Below are 17,986 nucleotides of genomic sequence, written 5' to 3'. Positions count from 1 at the left end.
AGGGCCTGCCGTCTGAACGTAACTATTATCATTCTCACATCCAACAGACAACTGTTCGAAAGATTAAAAGGAGATATCTATTCATAAGCTTCTTTACAATTTCTGATGAGGAGCCTCTATCAATAGTGATGCCAGGTCTGACAATGAAACATCAAGCTTCACTTTATAGTCATCTTTCAGTCCTCTTCTGAGAATATGAGGGAAATCATGGTCGGAAATATATCATCGCTGGGGCGACAAGACCTCATATCTACAAAATGTTAAATGTTCAGGAGAGCCAAAAAACATGGTGGCCAAAGCACTATAGCGAATGGGATAGCCTTTCCTTTGACATGCTGTGGTCGCTTCATTTTTGGAGTAAGACAGTTGGGATTTGGACAGGACATCACTCAACCCATTATTTGGCCATTAATCCAAAGACGTTATTTTCACCAAAATTGCAGATACAAGGTCTTGTCACCCCAGCGACGATACATTGGCTCACCCTTTTCCTAATCTGCTGGTTTTCTGAGTTGAAAGAGTCATATATTAGGTCACAGTCATCAAAAGGAAGCAATCATATACAAATAATACACAGGTGAGAGTGCGTTCGTGGAGATGCAGCGCACTCGAGGGTATTTACAATTGTGAAACATGCACTACATTGGAAATACCCGAGAGTGAGCTGCATCTCCACTAACGTCACGAACTTAAACCTGTGTATTATTTGATTTATAAAATGGGTCGAAAACTAACATCATTTTTCATGTACCTTTGTGGGTCAATACCAGTCAGCTACATGTAGCACTCGCTCAGAAGTCAAGATGTGCGAAGATGTTCGTCCCAAACATTTACGCATGTCGCACTCGGAAATCCCGCACATAAGTACGTATAAGAGTATACGTACACCACATGTTATGCACAAGAAAGGCCGGCTGGCAGCCCGAACTAGAAGTTGTTTACAGGATTGACAGCGCGTACAGTAACGTGTGCTGCACTTGTAACAACTGATTGAGTGTACACTGCTAGTGTAAACATTGTGACGTCAGTGACTGAGCAGTTACTTTACGCTTTCTCTGCAATTATGCACGCCGTGCTGTTATGACTTTTCGTTGCACTCTTTTTGCACGGCCGTGCGTGTTAGTAAGAAAATCATGAGCGCACACGTGACTCATTTCAGCGCTTCCAATTGGCTACATTCTTGAACCCATTTTATAACTGATAATAATGAATACTCTTATTTTCCTGAATATTGTAGAGTGCATTAGCTTAAAAACAATAAGAAAAGGAAAAATCTAACCAACAAGACTTCACCTTCAAAGAAAGGACTAGGCAAGCAAAAAATTTTACATGGAGTAATTTTCAGTGCTTGGCCGGGTAAGATGAATTTTGCGTGTTTTTAATTTTGCAGAATTACGACACAAAATAGTTTTATATGTAATAAGCAAAAATTCATGTGCTTTCATTATCACACTACTTTCATGGTGTGTGAAAAGCGCGAAAATATTCACCCTGCAAAATTTCCACTTCTACAGCAAATGCTGTAAACTACAACAACATTAATTACAGTTTTCATGCATGATACTTAATATCCTGTATTCAGTCTAATATTCAGCAAAATGTGAAAGATGAAATATTTACTCACTCAACCAAATCACTGATGTACTGACTGCCTCTCTTCTGGGTTAGACTCCCTTTACAGGTGTCTACTCGCTCCTGGCAATCGTCAAGCTGAAAATAAACCAACAAGCAGACAAATTAACAAACATTATATAGACCTATAATATGCCTTCTCAAGAAATTTACCATAGCCCAACCTGCTTTGGCATCCACTCCTCTACAAAGACCACCCATTTATTAAGACCCTTAGATAAAAGTTACCTTATGGTTATTTAGAACACTATAGGTTTATATTTTTCTTTCAGGACATATCAACATGTGACTGAACATTTTTACAAAGACCAATTGTCCATAATGATTGCTTTCAATTGTGTTTGTTCTCCATTGTGGCCTTGAAAAACAGGTTTTATTTTGTAATACTCTTCACTTTGGGATTTTGCCATCTACTGTCCAATACAAGACATGCATGTGGCACAAAGACAGGAATAGTGTTTTATCAACACAGGGGAAATAGATTTAACAAGAACAGAGAGCTAACAAAATTCACAATAATTACTTAAACAGTATGCCTGTAAACATAACTTTTAGAGAATGGCAGTATATATACAATCAGGAAAAAGTAATTCAAAGTCAATCTTGAATCAACCTTCTTTGATTAGATCAGTGATGATTGGAATCTCATAGAACATACACTCTGCATGTTTGAATGAATACAATTCAATGAACATGAAAGGTCATAGGAAATCTGAGCAATTCAAACTGTATCATGTACATCTTGAGATATATGCCTGCCAATATTCTATGCACTGACAGTCCTGGTAAGATTGTCAAATTTTCAATTCATTTATTTAAATTTTCATCAGAACACAATACAACACAATAATTCATTCCATTTAAATTTTAGTATATATTTTAAATTAAATCATGACTTCATGGCTGTGTATGTTTGTCATTTTGCTTGACTGTGCTACGTATCTTGGTTGTAATGATTCAATTCTCAATTCTTCGTAAGTATAAGTTTTTACTATTTCGATTGTAAAATCACTTAATATTTTGTTTTTCTTGTAGGATCACTCCTAATGATTTTCTTTGCCATAAGACCAGAATCTTTGTAGAAACATATCCATAAAATAGTGTATGTACAGAATATTTGCAAATGCTGTTGTAAATGTAAAGACGTGGACAGACAGACAGACAGACAGACAGACAGACACACACACACATACAAATGGTCAAATAGCAATCTGCACAACCGTACTGCTGGAACTCCAAAAGCACAATGAATTTTATAAATGTTAAAATCTTTTCTTCCCCTCTTATCCTCCTTTACCAGACTACGTCTGCCTTAATTCCTCAGTGTCCACTTCCTTCGCATTAAATCCAAACCACAGCTGCCCTTCACATTCTCCTGGCATGACAAATCATTTTTAAAGTCTCGCTATTCTCATGAATTCCCCATGATGACATAGCTCATAGTTTGCTGATTGCATTCAGACGCTTCAATAGGATGCTCCAATTTAACGAGTCATATATCCCTGGATGTTGGGTGTCCCCTTGCCTTCCAAGATGTCTGACAACAGTTTCAAAACTGACAAAAAAAAGAAATATCATACTTCTTGGTATCTTATTTTGGAGGTTTTGCGGTGGTGCAGTGGCAGACTGCATTCAGTCAAAATATTTAGTATCCTTGAGCGTGTCAACGGAGTTTGATGGGAAATTTCAACGAGGATGAAGTTAGCAAGTGATGCATAACCGTATTTATGTGTGTTGCTAGGAAACCGGCCAGCAATTAAGTCCCATTGATGAAAGACATGTCTACGAGGTTCATCTCTCATTACAGATCACATTGATAATCTCTTTTTTTTGGTCATATCTTTTTCAGCAAACCTATGCTTGATATGCCTAAATATAGCGGGTTATCACTATTCATACACCTATGAAAACAGCAGCTTCATTATTCAAATGTTTCTTTTGGTACTGTTACTGTTAGTATTATAATCTGTAATGATGAAGTGGAAATATTGCACAAGTGAACATTAAAATACAAAACCCACTGAAATAGTTTGGTATTGCACTGAATAGCCCCAATGATACTAACACTATGTAAAATATATTTATATAATTGACATAACAATTAATGCCAGAAAGAGTCATTTAAGTGACCATTATTTATTTATCTATCTATTTTTTTTTTTTAGCTATCATCATCATTATCATGATCATCATCATCATCATCATTATTCTCATTATCATCTTAATATTTGCAACATTTGTGAAACATGAGTTGCAACCAAGGATATCTATTTGATGTACTCCATTCCATGATTGTCAGATCTACATGCACACACAGATGAGCAAATTACGTAATGCCATGTGTGTCAGCAAAATGTAGTCATATACTGAAACAAATAGAAATGGGAAAAAAATGAGAACATCTTCTAGATTTTGAGACTGCAATATCCTGTCTTAACCACACACTTGATTGGTCATTTCCTTGAACAGATATCAAAATACATTCTTGATGTTCATATCTGAGTACTGCAAAACCAAAGGTCAACATTTTAAGGTCTTCTCATTGCTATTACACATCATGCCAACTGAAATACGGTAAATATTTCAACTGTATTGACTTACAGGTGGAAGTCTTAAAACCCTAAAATAGCTGTGGTAAAGACAACATACGTGAGAAACTGGAGTATAAATAGTTTTAAACTGTTGGAGATAAAGTGAACATTACTTTTTATTACAAATAATCTGCATTAACCTATGACCGTGTTGATGTAGAAATAACAGACACTGTTGCATGTTCCATAGATTTGCATTAATAACAGCATTTAAAGTGGAAAGGCAGTAGCATCACAGTAGAAAATAGAAAAACTCTACATTCTCTTGTTCATGGCATGCTCAATTTATACTCTGAAGATGATATAGAGCATTTGGTTGAGTTTCTTTTTGTTTGTGTGTTTGTTTTTTTAAAGAAGGTTTTCAACATCTGAAGCAATTTTGCAGTGGTTTTTGTACAGACTGTTCTCTTCTGGCCTTTGCAGAATAATGGTGAATTAATGCTAGCATTGGATATCAGTAACCGTATTTCTGATAAGTCAGAATAAGTCCTCATTGGATTTCCTGTCCCACTAGTGATCGTATGACTGGACGCTGAGGACTATATACACCGGCAACTGGCCACAAGTTTGGCAAGCGGAGCGTGAGGTAGACTTACTTCGAGGCTGACTCGTACTATAGCTTTCAATTTCATCATTCATCATATAACAATGTCTGATAGTAAGTTCTTGACAAACATCTGGAACAACTATTATCAAACTACATAAGAATTTAACTAAGACTAACTGCACTACACATATGTTGATTAAATGTTATGGTAAGTTTTCATCGCAGTGACTCTAACAATACTGTTTCGCAAATATTGGAAGACACAATTTCATTCATTTTTGCACTGTATTAGCAAAAGTCTCAATGCTAACAAATGGAAAATGGAATCAAATTTGCCTTTGTCAGTCTCAGTGACAAATTCCAGAGAAGCAAACTGTCCACTGTGGACAGATAGTGCTTTGACCCACTGCTGTGTAAGGCAGTTCAGGAAATCCTGTTACAGACGTACACACAAACACACACACATACACACACTTCCTTTACTCTACTACAGGTGTTCAACACAGTCGTATAATTCTGTACATAATCATGCTTACTAGTACACTCGCTCTGATATTCATTCATCTGCTTGTACATCTGTTATGTTTTTACTTTGGCATGGTTTGGCATTGTGTGTGAGAGAAATGTAGTAAATGTGGTGTGCAAATCATATGCCACAACCACTACAAATTGTATTCTATAAAATAAATGATGTGTGAGTCTTTTCTTTGAAGTGGGCATCTCGCTCCCCCCCCCCCCCACTTTCTTTCTTACTTTGCCAATAATATGTGGACGGAAGAACTGGTTATCTATCACAATATCTGTGGTGTGATCTTCTAGTCATTTCCGCAGACTATAGACGGGCCTATGTCAATGGTCTCCATGCACTAATCAAAAAGCCTCAAGGCTCATTCTTTATATAACCATTCCATTCAGAATTAAAAAAAAAGATTAGTAAAAAAAAATGCAAGAAAAAAACATGATTAATATTGTCCAGTAAAAGTTGTACTTACCTCTACGTATGCATTTCTGAGGTCATTCTGAAGATGCTCGTGTAAAAGCTTCAAGAATTGAATGTTGCAGTTGGCAATGGCCCTTTCCTGTAGGAGAGGTCAGACAAGACAAGAAAATCAAAACATTTATTACAATTAATCACCATGTAAATGACATCACAGAAAAAAAAAAAACACAATCAGAGAATACATGTATATGACACAATGGCACACAGTAGGTTGCACAAACAGTAACTGTTGTCATTTAAATGCTGTTTTTTTTTTCTCACCTTTAATGCAGGTTATTCCTTTTGCCCAAGACCAAGAAAGAATGGAGAATACTATCCAAAAAGGTCTCGGGGATTGTCCAAAAATTATTAAACTGGATTTAATCTTGATGGAATTCAAAGTTTGACAATCTGAAGTACTTGATTGCCAATGCTCGATATAAGATATCCACAGGTAAAAATGTGATGAAATGCAGCCTTTACGGTGATCAGGTACAATATGTAGTAAAATACCCTGAGCAGGATCCAACAGGCCCTGTATATCAACCTCAAACTCAATGTCAGATTTCTTCCTCTCAACTTTCCTGTATGGTTACAACAACCTGTTGCACAGCTTCCAAAATTCTCTTCCAAACTGGCTGCAGGCTGCAAGGATTGAATTCTTAATGAGGTACACATACGTACACCTCGGGTACATGGGAACGCTCCTGCGTGTCCCAAATGTTCGGGGGAGGAGGTTGATAAACTATCGATAAGCTCGACAGGAAGCGAGGACTAGAGTATCACAAATTCGAAGGAAACATGACACACACAATCACACACCCAAATGAAAACATATACACTAAAAAAATTACAACAACTAACTCCCGGTACCTCTACAGAGCATGCAACAAAGCATGATAAAAGCAAAACAAAACAAGACAAAACAAAACAAAAGACTGATATGCACCAGGTGGGGTTGACCAAGTCTACAGAAAAAAAAAAGTAAACCATTATAAAAACAGAAATTGTGAGTCACAGCATTGAGAATAAAATAAAAGAAAACAAACCAAACACATAGAAACACAGAAACACAGAGTACAGGACTGTACCACCCACAATGGTCCCAGCATGCTAATACAAGGCCTACGCAAAGTTCTGACGATTCTTCTCTATGATATGACACACGACAGGCGGAGGGGTAATCACGATATCAAGAGATTTGGACATTAAAATCTGAGAACTGCTATTGCATATCCCTGGATTTGTTTTACAGCTACCACAAGACTGATGGATCACTTTACCCTTGCCCCATTTGTTGCTATTGCATTAGTTCATACTGAAATCTATAATACAACTGTCAGGGTTTTCCTATCAACTGTGAGCATGTATTGACTGAAAAGGTTGACCCTGAAAGTGACTGCTTTAAAAAAAGGAAAACAAAGTGAATCCAACAAGCAAAACTTTATCATATTATTTCATGTTAACACCAATGAAAGCACAAGTATATTGGACGCTTGTCAGTTCTTCATGGGGGCTATTAATAACAACCAGTATTCAGGGAGACTTAACATTTTGGCATTTGGCTGAATCATTGGCAAAAGCAGTCTAATGTCTGGTTTCCTCTCTTGTGACATTTGGGCTGTAATACAATATGGGAGGCAAAAGCTCAGTAGGTCCCCCATTCCCCTCTCACCCCAAAATGAATCTCGTACGCAGTTGATGTGTTCCTTGTTTTTTTATGAGATAGACTCACAAAGGGAGGAACATGTCATAAATATTGTCTGGCTCTAACATGAAAACTATATTGTAGTATCATATGCGGGTAGACTTTTGGTACATTTTGAATGCTCGTACATTTGGAATGCTGCTTATAAGAATGGGGTAAGACCAGGGTAAAATCCACCTGGTATATTAATCATGAGGTTTTTACAACCAGTACTCCTGCAAAACAAGTTAATAGTATAACCCAGGATATCAAACTTAAGATCAAAAGATTATGGTAAGTTTCAACTTAGAGTTGAAGCATGAATATCTGAAACCATAAAGTGCATCAAGTCATGAACTTTTAAATGCTATAGTTTATATGAAGTTACAATAAGTTTACAAAGAACTAGACATTTGAAGTTTAATTCTACATAATGTTCTTCTTGTCATCTCACAACTGCATTACTCTTATTTCTCACTGCTTCAAGAGTATATGAGCAAAATTTGTACTTTTCTGATAACAACATTTTGCACATATTCAAAAGTGTTGCCACAGAAGAATCTTTTATTTCTTTTCCAATTTGCCCCTTGGATCAGAGAATAGATCATTTAACTCACTGAAGACTTGCCCCAAGTAGACTCGGGTAGGCATCTAGATAGCAAGTGTGTGTTGTACAGCAAGATCAGCTTGTCCTCAATGAAATAGAATACTTACATCTGTGAGCTGGTTGCAGATATCTTGCCTCCAGTCCTTCATGGTCTTTTTGATGTCATGTCTTTCACTTGTCATCTTGTCTATAGCCTCATCGAGTTGGGCCAGGACCTGGACCTAATTGAGCAGTTCCAAATTGTGGGAAAAAACAAATGACCATTACTCACTTAACTTTCTGATATGCATTTGAGTTGTTTTCAACACAGTGGAGCCTATTCTGTCAATCAAGCAATGTGAATCTCTATCATGTGCAAATCCAAGACATATAAAAGGATGCTATGGTAACTATGTATAGATACTGTATACATAACTATACATATTTTGCTATGCATTAAAGAACTAGGAACAAGCCTTGAACCCTGTGGAAACATCTTCTGAAAGGATTTATATCTTATTGAACAGAAAAAGAGCAAATGCTTTGCACTTATCATAAAAATATTGGTGATTCAGACTTTTTGAAACAGTACACATTGCCACTTCACACCTTCCGCAATAAGGTTTTGTCATCAAAGAAAATGAATAATAGGAACTTCAAACCATCAATATGAACAATAACAACACTATTATTATCATAATTACTACTACTAATACTGCTAATACATGTACATTCTGCATTACTAAATATTACTACTACTGCTGCTACAACTACTAGTACTACTGATGACAATAATACTATCAATAACAATATTGATAAAACTTATACTTTATACAGTTCTTACTTTTTTGGGTATCAATCTTTCCCCAATTTTTACTGATCTACTTCCAATTTCTGATTGTTTTCATATTGGGATGGAATTCCCCTTGAATTCTGTAAATTGGCAAAACTCTCTGCAGTTAACCCTGCCAGGTCCCCCTACCTGCGTATCGAGGGCGGAGCTAACGTGCTTGCGGTCGCTGGCGTGGAGTCGGATGATGGGCAGGACGTAGACATGAAGGAGGAGGAGGACATCTTGGTGTTCGTTGTCGTTGCTGCCGTTCAGGATGGTGCGGGCGATCTCCAACCCCCGCTCCAGGTCCCGGCCGGCCGTCATGTTGTCCTTGTACTGATCTATGTACACTGTGCAACAAAGACCAAAAAACAGATTTTTTTTTTTAATTGAAATATAACAAAACCATACAAAAAGTACATGTAGAGGATGATTAACCAACATAACTCATTAATGTTAACAATCACATATTCCAAAAAAAAAAACCAATCTTTTTTTTTTTTTAATGGGTGCCTAACTTCCCATTTTCACGGGCTCAAATTTCTTTTTTTATATTTCAAATGAATAGAAGAAATGAGGATCATTTTTGCCACTACATCAAAAATATTATCCATATTGAGTAAGTAGTCCATGTGTTGGTGCAATAATATAAAAAATAAAATAGAAACCAAATTCATGCTGTCATTACCAACAGTTTATTTTGGCACACAAATTTTTGAGCGATTCGCCCTTTCTCAATAACACCTGAGAAAGGGCGAATCGCTTGAAAATTTGTGTGCTGAAATAAACTGTTGGAAATGACAGCATGAATTTGGTTTCTGTTTTATTTTTTGATAGAAAAAGAATGTATACATGAGATAATAGAATTCATACAGTAAAAACTTTGCAAGTTTCTTTTTTTCCCCCTCAACCAGACAGCATTTTAAGCATTGGGAGGGTAATATCTTTCTTCAGTTTTACTGATATGAAATACTCTAAACCATGCCATGGACGGTATTGAAACATACAGAGTTGATTTCAGCGTGTGTTGTTTCACTTTATCACAACAATGACAACAGTAAAAACTGAAGGAGAAAAAAACATTTGATCATGTCAAACAGGATCTGCCTTTCCACTGGGTAAACGCCCACTCAAGGTCTACACAAAACTTGTACAAAGTAAAACCAGACAGAACAGTGTACCTTAAAGATTTGTTCACAACAAAGAAAGCAATGATAAAATCATGGAACTCTAAAGTTGCAATGCTTTCCGGAAACAGTGATGTTTGTCAAAATCATCTATGCAAATAGACATGACGTGACGATGACTTTAAACAAAGTGCCATCCCCACATACAGCTGTAACCTCCATCACTGGCCTTTATACAAATCTCTACAACTGTATTCCTTTCATGAATTCAAAATGAAGGTATATCCTTTGCTTTTGATCATTGGTCACTATTAAAAGTTACTTAATAGAAGGATTAAAGTATTTACTAAATGAGATTCATACATATCATATTGTTAAGTATACCGATATCACTGCTTGACACAATGCCTGTATGTGGTTGTCACCATAATTACAACAAACATACAATGTACAACACTTTCTAAATATAATTTGGCACTTTCTGACTATTTGTCAAAGTTTGATGACACTTTCTGAGGTAAAAGCCAACTTTGGTATGGAGTGAACTTTCTAGTTATGCCTGTGGCTGCTTTAACGGAAATACACACAAACATCCCTTAAAGGGAAGGAAGTCCACTCTGAAAATTAGTTTGCATGAACAAAAAAAAAAAAAAAAGAAAATGAAAGGAACAGTGCAGTGAAAGTTCTAGCAATTCACACAAACTAATTCTCAGGGTGGATATATTTCCTTGAAAGGGACTGTACAGTACTGGTTGAGGGGAGGATTCCGGTATTAAACATTCCTAAGTGAGATAATGAGAAACCTCTTATGAAATATGAAAGAGCATGTAATTTTAAGAAGTATTCAACATTTATTTGACGAAAATTGGTTTTCAAATGGCCGAGATATAAAAAAGCGATAAGAATAAAAGGCAACAGGCCACACCTTTTATTAGGATCTCTTTATTTCACCTTGTTTTTGGATATCTCAGTCATTTCAAAACCGATTTTCATCAAATAAACTTTTGATTCCCCTTAGAATTGTATGCTCTTTGACACTTCATAGAGTGGTTTCTGAATATCTCACAAAACATTATAAGCTAAATCCTCACCTCAACCAGAACTGTACAGCCCCTTTAAGATTCTCACTGACTCACGCTTACAAAAGCACTGCCTCCACACTGTCATGATAGATGATCATCTTTACCTCGACTTTAAGGCAAGTAATTAACTAATGCAAAGTTTGGCAGTTTGTCAACAGCTTTGTGTACAAAACCTCTACAAGAAGCATCTATCGCTCTCAGAAAAAGGGATGCACATCATTAAACTCTTCTCTAACAACTAAGTCAGTCTTGCAGGTTTTAATGTTTTGTTTTGGGATATCCCATGGGAAAGATTATAAAAAGAATGAAGTTGCTTTTATAATAATCACATGAGTATGTGTCAACAGCATCTACAGTATGTGGTTCTACAACTAACTGATGCATGTAGGTGCTTTTTCTTTCTGATTAACCATGGCAACCCTAGCAAATCTAGAGTAATCTGCAATGACATCCATAAATAAAAGCCATTGGCTTTCAAACTGGCAATTCTACTGAAGTTTGCAAACTGTGCGTGATGTTCATTAGAAAATGAAATAAGGTTCATTATTTCCTTATACATCTAATGTTTGTTAATCTGAAAATCAAAAAAAGGGGTTGTTAATCCACACATCTGTGGTATTATTCTGAAGGTTCAGTATGAACTTTATTTCGTTTTCATATTAACAAACCTTTGGAACAATGAAACTTTTTTTTTTTTTCTTTTTCATTTTCGGATTAACACACCTTTGAAATGAAGAACCTTATTTCATTTTCAGACTTATGAACCTTCGGAATAATGAAGCTTTTATAATTTTCACATTAACCCATTGAGGACAGGCTGATTTTGCTACAACATGCATTTCCCATACCACATTTGCCCGAGTATACTCGGGACCTGTCCTCAAGGGGTTAACCAACTTTCGGAGTAAGGAACCTTATTTCATTATTGGATTAAGAAATACTCGGAATAACAAAACTTCTGAAAAATGGACTGTAACCATTTCTCTGAATAAATTAAGTGCTCTCTTTTAATATACCAAACTGTCCTGCGTAGGTAGACTTTGAGCACATTCCCTATGAAGGGTAGGACAAAAGTACCATGGTGCCACTCCTTCACACAATCAAATTTATCATCAACCACAAGAAGTGGTGTTAAGAAGAAAAACATGAAGCCAACAATGATTTCAAGTGCCACCGCTTCCAAACCGAGAAAGTGATGTGATTCATCCAAAGGCTATACAGACACCTGGGTTTGCCTACCCTAATGTGATGAATTGCCTTTCAGAACAATGTGATAATCAGTCTACTTTACACTGTATCCTGGCCATTCTAAAATTAGAAATTTTCAGAAACAAGGGCTTTGGTGATTGACTGCCCACACTTTGCACCCTTGGGGAAAGCACTTCAAATGCTTTCTACTGGATGTGTAATAGCTTTGGTTTGTTTGCCTGTCTCTCCATCCATCATAATATTTGACAAGGATACTGACAATGATAATTATGAAAAAAAAAAATCATGATGATTTCACAAGGATAATGACAATGATAAATAATGATGATATTAAGAGTTAAAAAAGAATGATAATGTTGGTAGTGGTGGTAATGATCAATGATAATAATGATGATGACAACAATACTATAATAAATATTACTATCATTTCATCGTCATTACTCATGGAAACTCAAACATACCTAATCAGGACAATTTCATAGCTGCATTTTCACAGTTATGATGTTGTCTTTCCATGATAAGGATTTTGAATTGATTAATTTTATCAGTTTCACCTTATGTACAGTAAATTGTGAGTTTTTGATTGTAAGATTTTGAATTGTATACCATTTTGCTACATTTGTATGTATGCAAGTTTCAATTTAAATAAAAAAATCTTGTGAGCAATTCAGCAACTGCAGCCTGCCATAATTGTAGTAAATCATGAATAATGATAATAAAGGTATCATCCTCAATTCAATGTAAGCTACATGTGATCACTTAACCCATTGAAGGCTAGTCTCGAGTATACTTCGGCAGGTGTCTACGGGAAATAAGTGCTATAGCAAAATCAGATCGTTCTCGACAGGCTAATCAAACTGAGGACTTATGCATCATAATGCATAACAGAGATGGCCTTGAAACTGCAGCGAATCAGATCCTACGCCATCGAAGAAGGAAAGTCGCAATACTCTCATCTAGAGTCTACTTCACATGCATGTAGCAGACAATCTCAAATATAATAAGGAGGCAAAGTACAATTTTGTAACAGTGGTTGACACTACCAATACCAAGACACCTGCCAGTAATTGGCTCTAATTAGACCGGAATATAGCCATCCTCCCCTCTTAGTTTCCCAATTTAGTGACCGATGCTGGACATGCCTGGCGACGTGCAGCTTCAAATGAACCAACCTGGAATCTCAAACTGACCATTCATCCCTCTTTTCTGTTTAACCCATTGAAGATAAGTCCCGAGAATACTCGGCCAGGTGTCTATGGGAAATGCATGTCATAGCAAAATCAGTCCATCCTCAATGGGTTAATTAATATCACTTCCAGTCTCAGCACTTTGGTTTGCTAGCTGGTATTGAAACATCTTGGTATTGCTCAATCAATGATAGCTTACCACCAATTAAGGATGACAGCTATTCATTGTACTATACTTACATTGTACTACTTCTTTAGAACCTTTATATTCAAAGGCAGGCCTCAGACTTGATTAGCATTCATGCTATTTTCTGGTAACTTTTATCCTGTATTCATGCATGTTTCTTTTGCTATGTGTTCTGCCATGTAAACATGTGAATATGGATAATAAACGTCAACTTCAACTTCAACTTTAGTTGTAACATAACGAAAACTCTATATTTGGCACAAAATTATTGATACCAATCATAATGATGATAATCACAGAGACAGAAATGATGAAGAAGGTCATTATGGTCACAATGTGATTGTGAAGTTCTTTAGCAAAAGTGGACATGCTATGGATAAACACACCAAAGTTGATGGTGGTCAGGGTGATGATAACAGATCATCATGTACTGTGGGACTGAGCATTTTGATAAGGAATTGATCAATGTTCAGGAGATATTCCAGATTAATTAAGCATTTAGTTTGGAGATATTCCAGATTAACTAAGCAGTTAGTTTGAAGACAAAGAGTGAAATTTTAAAACAGCATGAATTTTATCAAAATTGCATAACAATTAGGCAAGATATGAAATTGTGAGGTTGCACTAGTTTTTGCAAAAAAAAAAAAAACAGTTGTTATTATGCACATGAGAAGGTTGATGATGTTATCTCCTCACAATTTTCTACATTTGTCACATATAAAATCTGTGGAACAATTTTTCTTTTTTGCAACAAAAATGTCAAAACATGATATTTACCATTCCTGACTGAATAACTTAAAAATAATGATAATTCAAATATTTTACAATTTGAGAGTGGGGCATAATTGTGCTTGACCAAAATGATTGGAAAGTTCAAGAGTTTGCAAACAAACTACATGTATAGCAAACTGTGGGCTGATGACATCAATTTACTTACTCATTTGCATTGTATATCTATTTTGACTGTTCAAGAAGCCTTGTGTGACAATAAGCACACACGTACACAAACACAAAAACTTCATAATTCCTCATAACTTCCTTAATTCTTATCTGATTTTGATCAAATTTTCACTGTTTTGCCTATAGATATCTCACTCTTTATTACACTAACACTTAACTGGTCTGGCTTTCCTTTTTTTTTTTTGACAATAAAGAAATCAAAGAAATGATGCTGAGCTCTACAAGGTACATCGCTTACCCTCATGGGTGTGTTGGCAGGAGCAGAAAGGCCTGGAACTCTGTCTCCGCTCGGTGCACTCGTCAATAGAGCACGAGGTCCACTGGATACATTTTGTCTCCACGTCCAGGCACACCGTATCCACAATAAGCACCTGAGATGGAAGAGGGGGAAGAGGATATTGGTATGCCATGTAAATGGTAAGATGTTATCACACGCTTCACATACAACTTTGTACAGGTCTATCACATGCTTTCACACTCGTTTTCTACAGGGACCTATACTTTAACAAGTTTAATGTAAAAACTAAATGAAATACTCTGACAGCTTTCAACCAGAACAGCTATCACTGTATCAGTGATTGTCTGAAGGACTAGTCTGGCAATCAAACATTTATCTACTACAAATGATTTTCACCAACAATCCAAATCTACATTTTTCTCAAGAGAGAATTTACAAAAAGTGACCTCTAACAATAGCTTCTACTGACATCACTATTAGAAAGTAATGATTCAAAATACATCCAGACAAATGACACATGGTTTGTAATTTCATGTTCAGACAGTACTAAGCAAATTGTTGTTTTCGTATTTCTATATTTCAATACAGTTGAATAAAAAAACAACAACAACAACAGCTAAGAGTAAAGATTCAGCAATGATATCCTAGGCATTGGATTCATTCAAATAATAAATTGCACTAGGTACAGGTGTACAGTATACAAATGTTGTAAATCAACCTGCATGCATACAAGCCTGCAAATTAGACAAGTCATAATTACATGTCAGCAATAAATGTTGTTCACTGTTGTTCAGTGTTTTGTTCCTTTGTTCACTGCCTACTCTTCAAATACTTCAAAGAAAACATGCATACAAACTATTTCACCTTCTGTAGTGAGAAAGGGAGAATCTCTAAGACGACTAGGAATCTCATAGACAAAGAGGTTATGATGACAACATGACCAATTGGGATGACCACATGACCAATATCCGACACATACTGCCATCCAGTGAGCTCTGGACAATATCTTTTGTCATTACAGCCCTGCTCCTCACAACTGCCCCTCCCCCATTCTCTTTTTTCTGTTCATTCCCTCTGTGTCTCTTTTGTCTCCAAATTTGAAAGTGAGTCATACTGACTTTCATCGACTTGACAGGGGGTTAGCCTAGGATGTAATGAGGTTAACCTCAACTAAATGGCAGCGCTAAATTTGAACTGTATTGCCAAGCTTCCCTTTGGATACCTCTTCCCCCCATCCCTCCCTTTCCCTCATCCCACGGGGACCCTCAATCCCCCCCCCCCAAAAAAAAAAAAAATTAACATAGTTGTTTCTAATGACCAAAAAAAAAAAACCCAACTCTCTGGAGTCATACTGTAACAATGACTGTTGTAACATTTAAATTTGCATGGTATTCTTCATGCTATAGATTTCATGTTTTATTGTTTTGTGTGACTTGTTTTCAGTTGTGCACTCACTTATTTCTGTCCGCTAAGTGTTACTATGAAAATGGAAATTTTTCAGGCATTTCACGTGGAAGAAATCAGAAATCAGGAGAGTCCACAAATTATTTTGCTTGCTACGTATGTAAAACTATTTCATGCTCTGAATATTATGCAGAATTGAAAACACATAAAATTCATCTAACCCAGCCGAGCACAAATAATCCCACCCTTTTTTGTCTGTTTGTCATTCGACTCTCAGGGCATTCAGACGCAAAAAAAAAAATTCTACTAAAACGGTATAGCTACACCAAAACGGTATAGCTATACAACAAATTTATACGTCTGAACGCTGACTAACGAAACGATGTATAACGAATACGTACTGTATAGTGAAACGACGGTCAGAGCATCGTTTCAAACTAGAACTCGATGTCGAATCAGCATTCCGTGTGCGTCTGAACGTATGGCGACCATAGAATGGCATAACTGGGTGGGGCTTAATGGGAGCGCGCACAAAATGTGACCCCACAGCTGTCACTCATGACTATAATATCAGCATGCGCAGTGGGAAACTGCACATCTATACGACGTTTCCCAGAATGGTTGAAATTAGTGTCTGAACGGTCTGCCGGCTATACAATGATTCCTTATACGTCGTTTCATTATCGAGTTTTGGTATAAAATGGCATGCGTCTGAATAGGGGGTCTATCTCTGGCACTCATGGCCTCATAGAGGGTGTGCCCTCTACAAGCACACATCCTTGCTCTTAAAAACTAAGCACAAAGTATCGACCCCACTAAACAACCATTTCATAACAGTTTTATTAAAACAACAACAGCAAGAATATCCATGAGCCATCTATGTATGTTTCTGACAACTCCTTGAGACTGACCATTCTCACAACCAATGCAGACTTTGTGGATGACACACACACAAAACAACAATGCTGTTAATCACCCTATGAGACAATGTTTCACTTAATGACAGAAACCAAAACTTAATATGTCACTTTAACTCTTGATCTAAAAGCCACTATACACGCCCTACCCCACTGTATGGCCTCATTGTATGGAAGATTACTACTTAAGCTGTTGAACTTTTGCTCTGTAACCAAATGCCACTGGGGTTGCTGATCAGTAACCAGGGATTTGAGAGCCAAGATGGTTCCAAAAAGGTCACCTTCAACTTTGAGATAGTCTTTTTTTTCCTTGACTGTGTATAGATGGCAGCTTATTGCAGGGAAGTTGTTGGAATAGCAGCATGTGACTCTCTTGTTGACCAAAATAATAAAGATAATCAAACTTCATCTAAACTCACGGCTGAAGGGGGAGCAAATGACGGGTATACTGTTCTTTGTACAGATTTCTTTGCTAGGACAGAGTCTGTTATTTGACCTTGGTTGTGACATTTAGACTCTGAGTTAAATGATAATGGGTGCCTTAGCATTGTCTACTATAGAGCACAGTGGAACAACTGCTGTGCATTGGCAATGCTTTTGAACACATGTATGACATGGCGCTTTGACAATGACTGCCCCGGAGTCGTAAATTTGGCCCGTGAACTTGGTGCCTTGTGATGATAATTAAGCCAATTAATTCTCAGCTCCGACTTTGCTCGCACGATCAAATTTCCTGTGTGAACAGCAAGGGGTTAATGCGATCAGAGCCAGCTCACATGATGGCTGGGTAGGAACATCACGTGCCTTGAGAAGAAAAAAGA

At 36.7% G+C, this 17,986-nt stretch overlaps 1 protein-coding gene across 1 annotated transcript in view; it reads right to left on the bottom strand.

The window, feature by feature from the left end:
* Positions 1-17,986, bottom strand: part of LOC140245352 (uncharacterized) — a 93,221-nt gene that overhangs the window by 21,814 nt on the left and 53,421 nt on the right. The window contains exons 2-6 of the mRNA XM_072324930.1: positions 14,845-14,977; positions 9,005-9,204; positions 8,151-8,264; positions 5,763-5,849; positions 1,625-1,710 (exon numbers count right to left, since the gene is read on the bottom strand). Of these exons, the coding sequence (XP_072181031.1) occupies positions 1,625-1,710; positions 5,763-5,849; positions 8,151-8,264; positions 9,005-9,204; positions 14,845-14,977 (620 nt within the window). The remainder of the gene's footprint in view (positions 1-1,624; positions 1,711-5,762; positions 5,850-8,150; positions 8,265-9,004; positions 9,205-14,844; positions 14,978-17,986) is intronic.

Source organism: Diadema setosum, chromosome 22 (assembly GCF_964275005.1).
Source record: "Diadema setosum chromosome 22, eeDiaSeto1, whole genome shotgun sequence".
In the NCBI taxonomy this organism is placed as follows: Eukaryota; Metazoa; Echinodermata; class Echinoidea; order Diadematoida; family Diadematidae; genus Diadema; species Diadema setosum.
The sequence above is the reverse complement of the archived record's forward strand: the minus strand, read 5'-3'. Positions and strand labels throughout refer to the sequence as shown.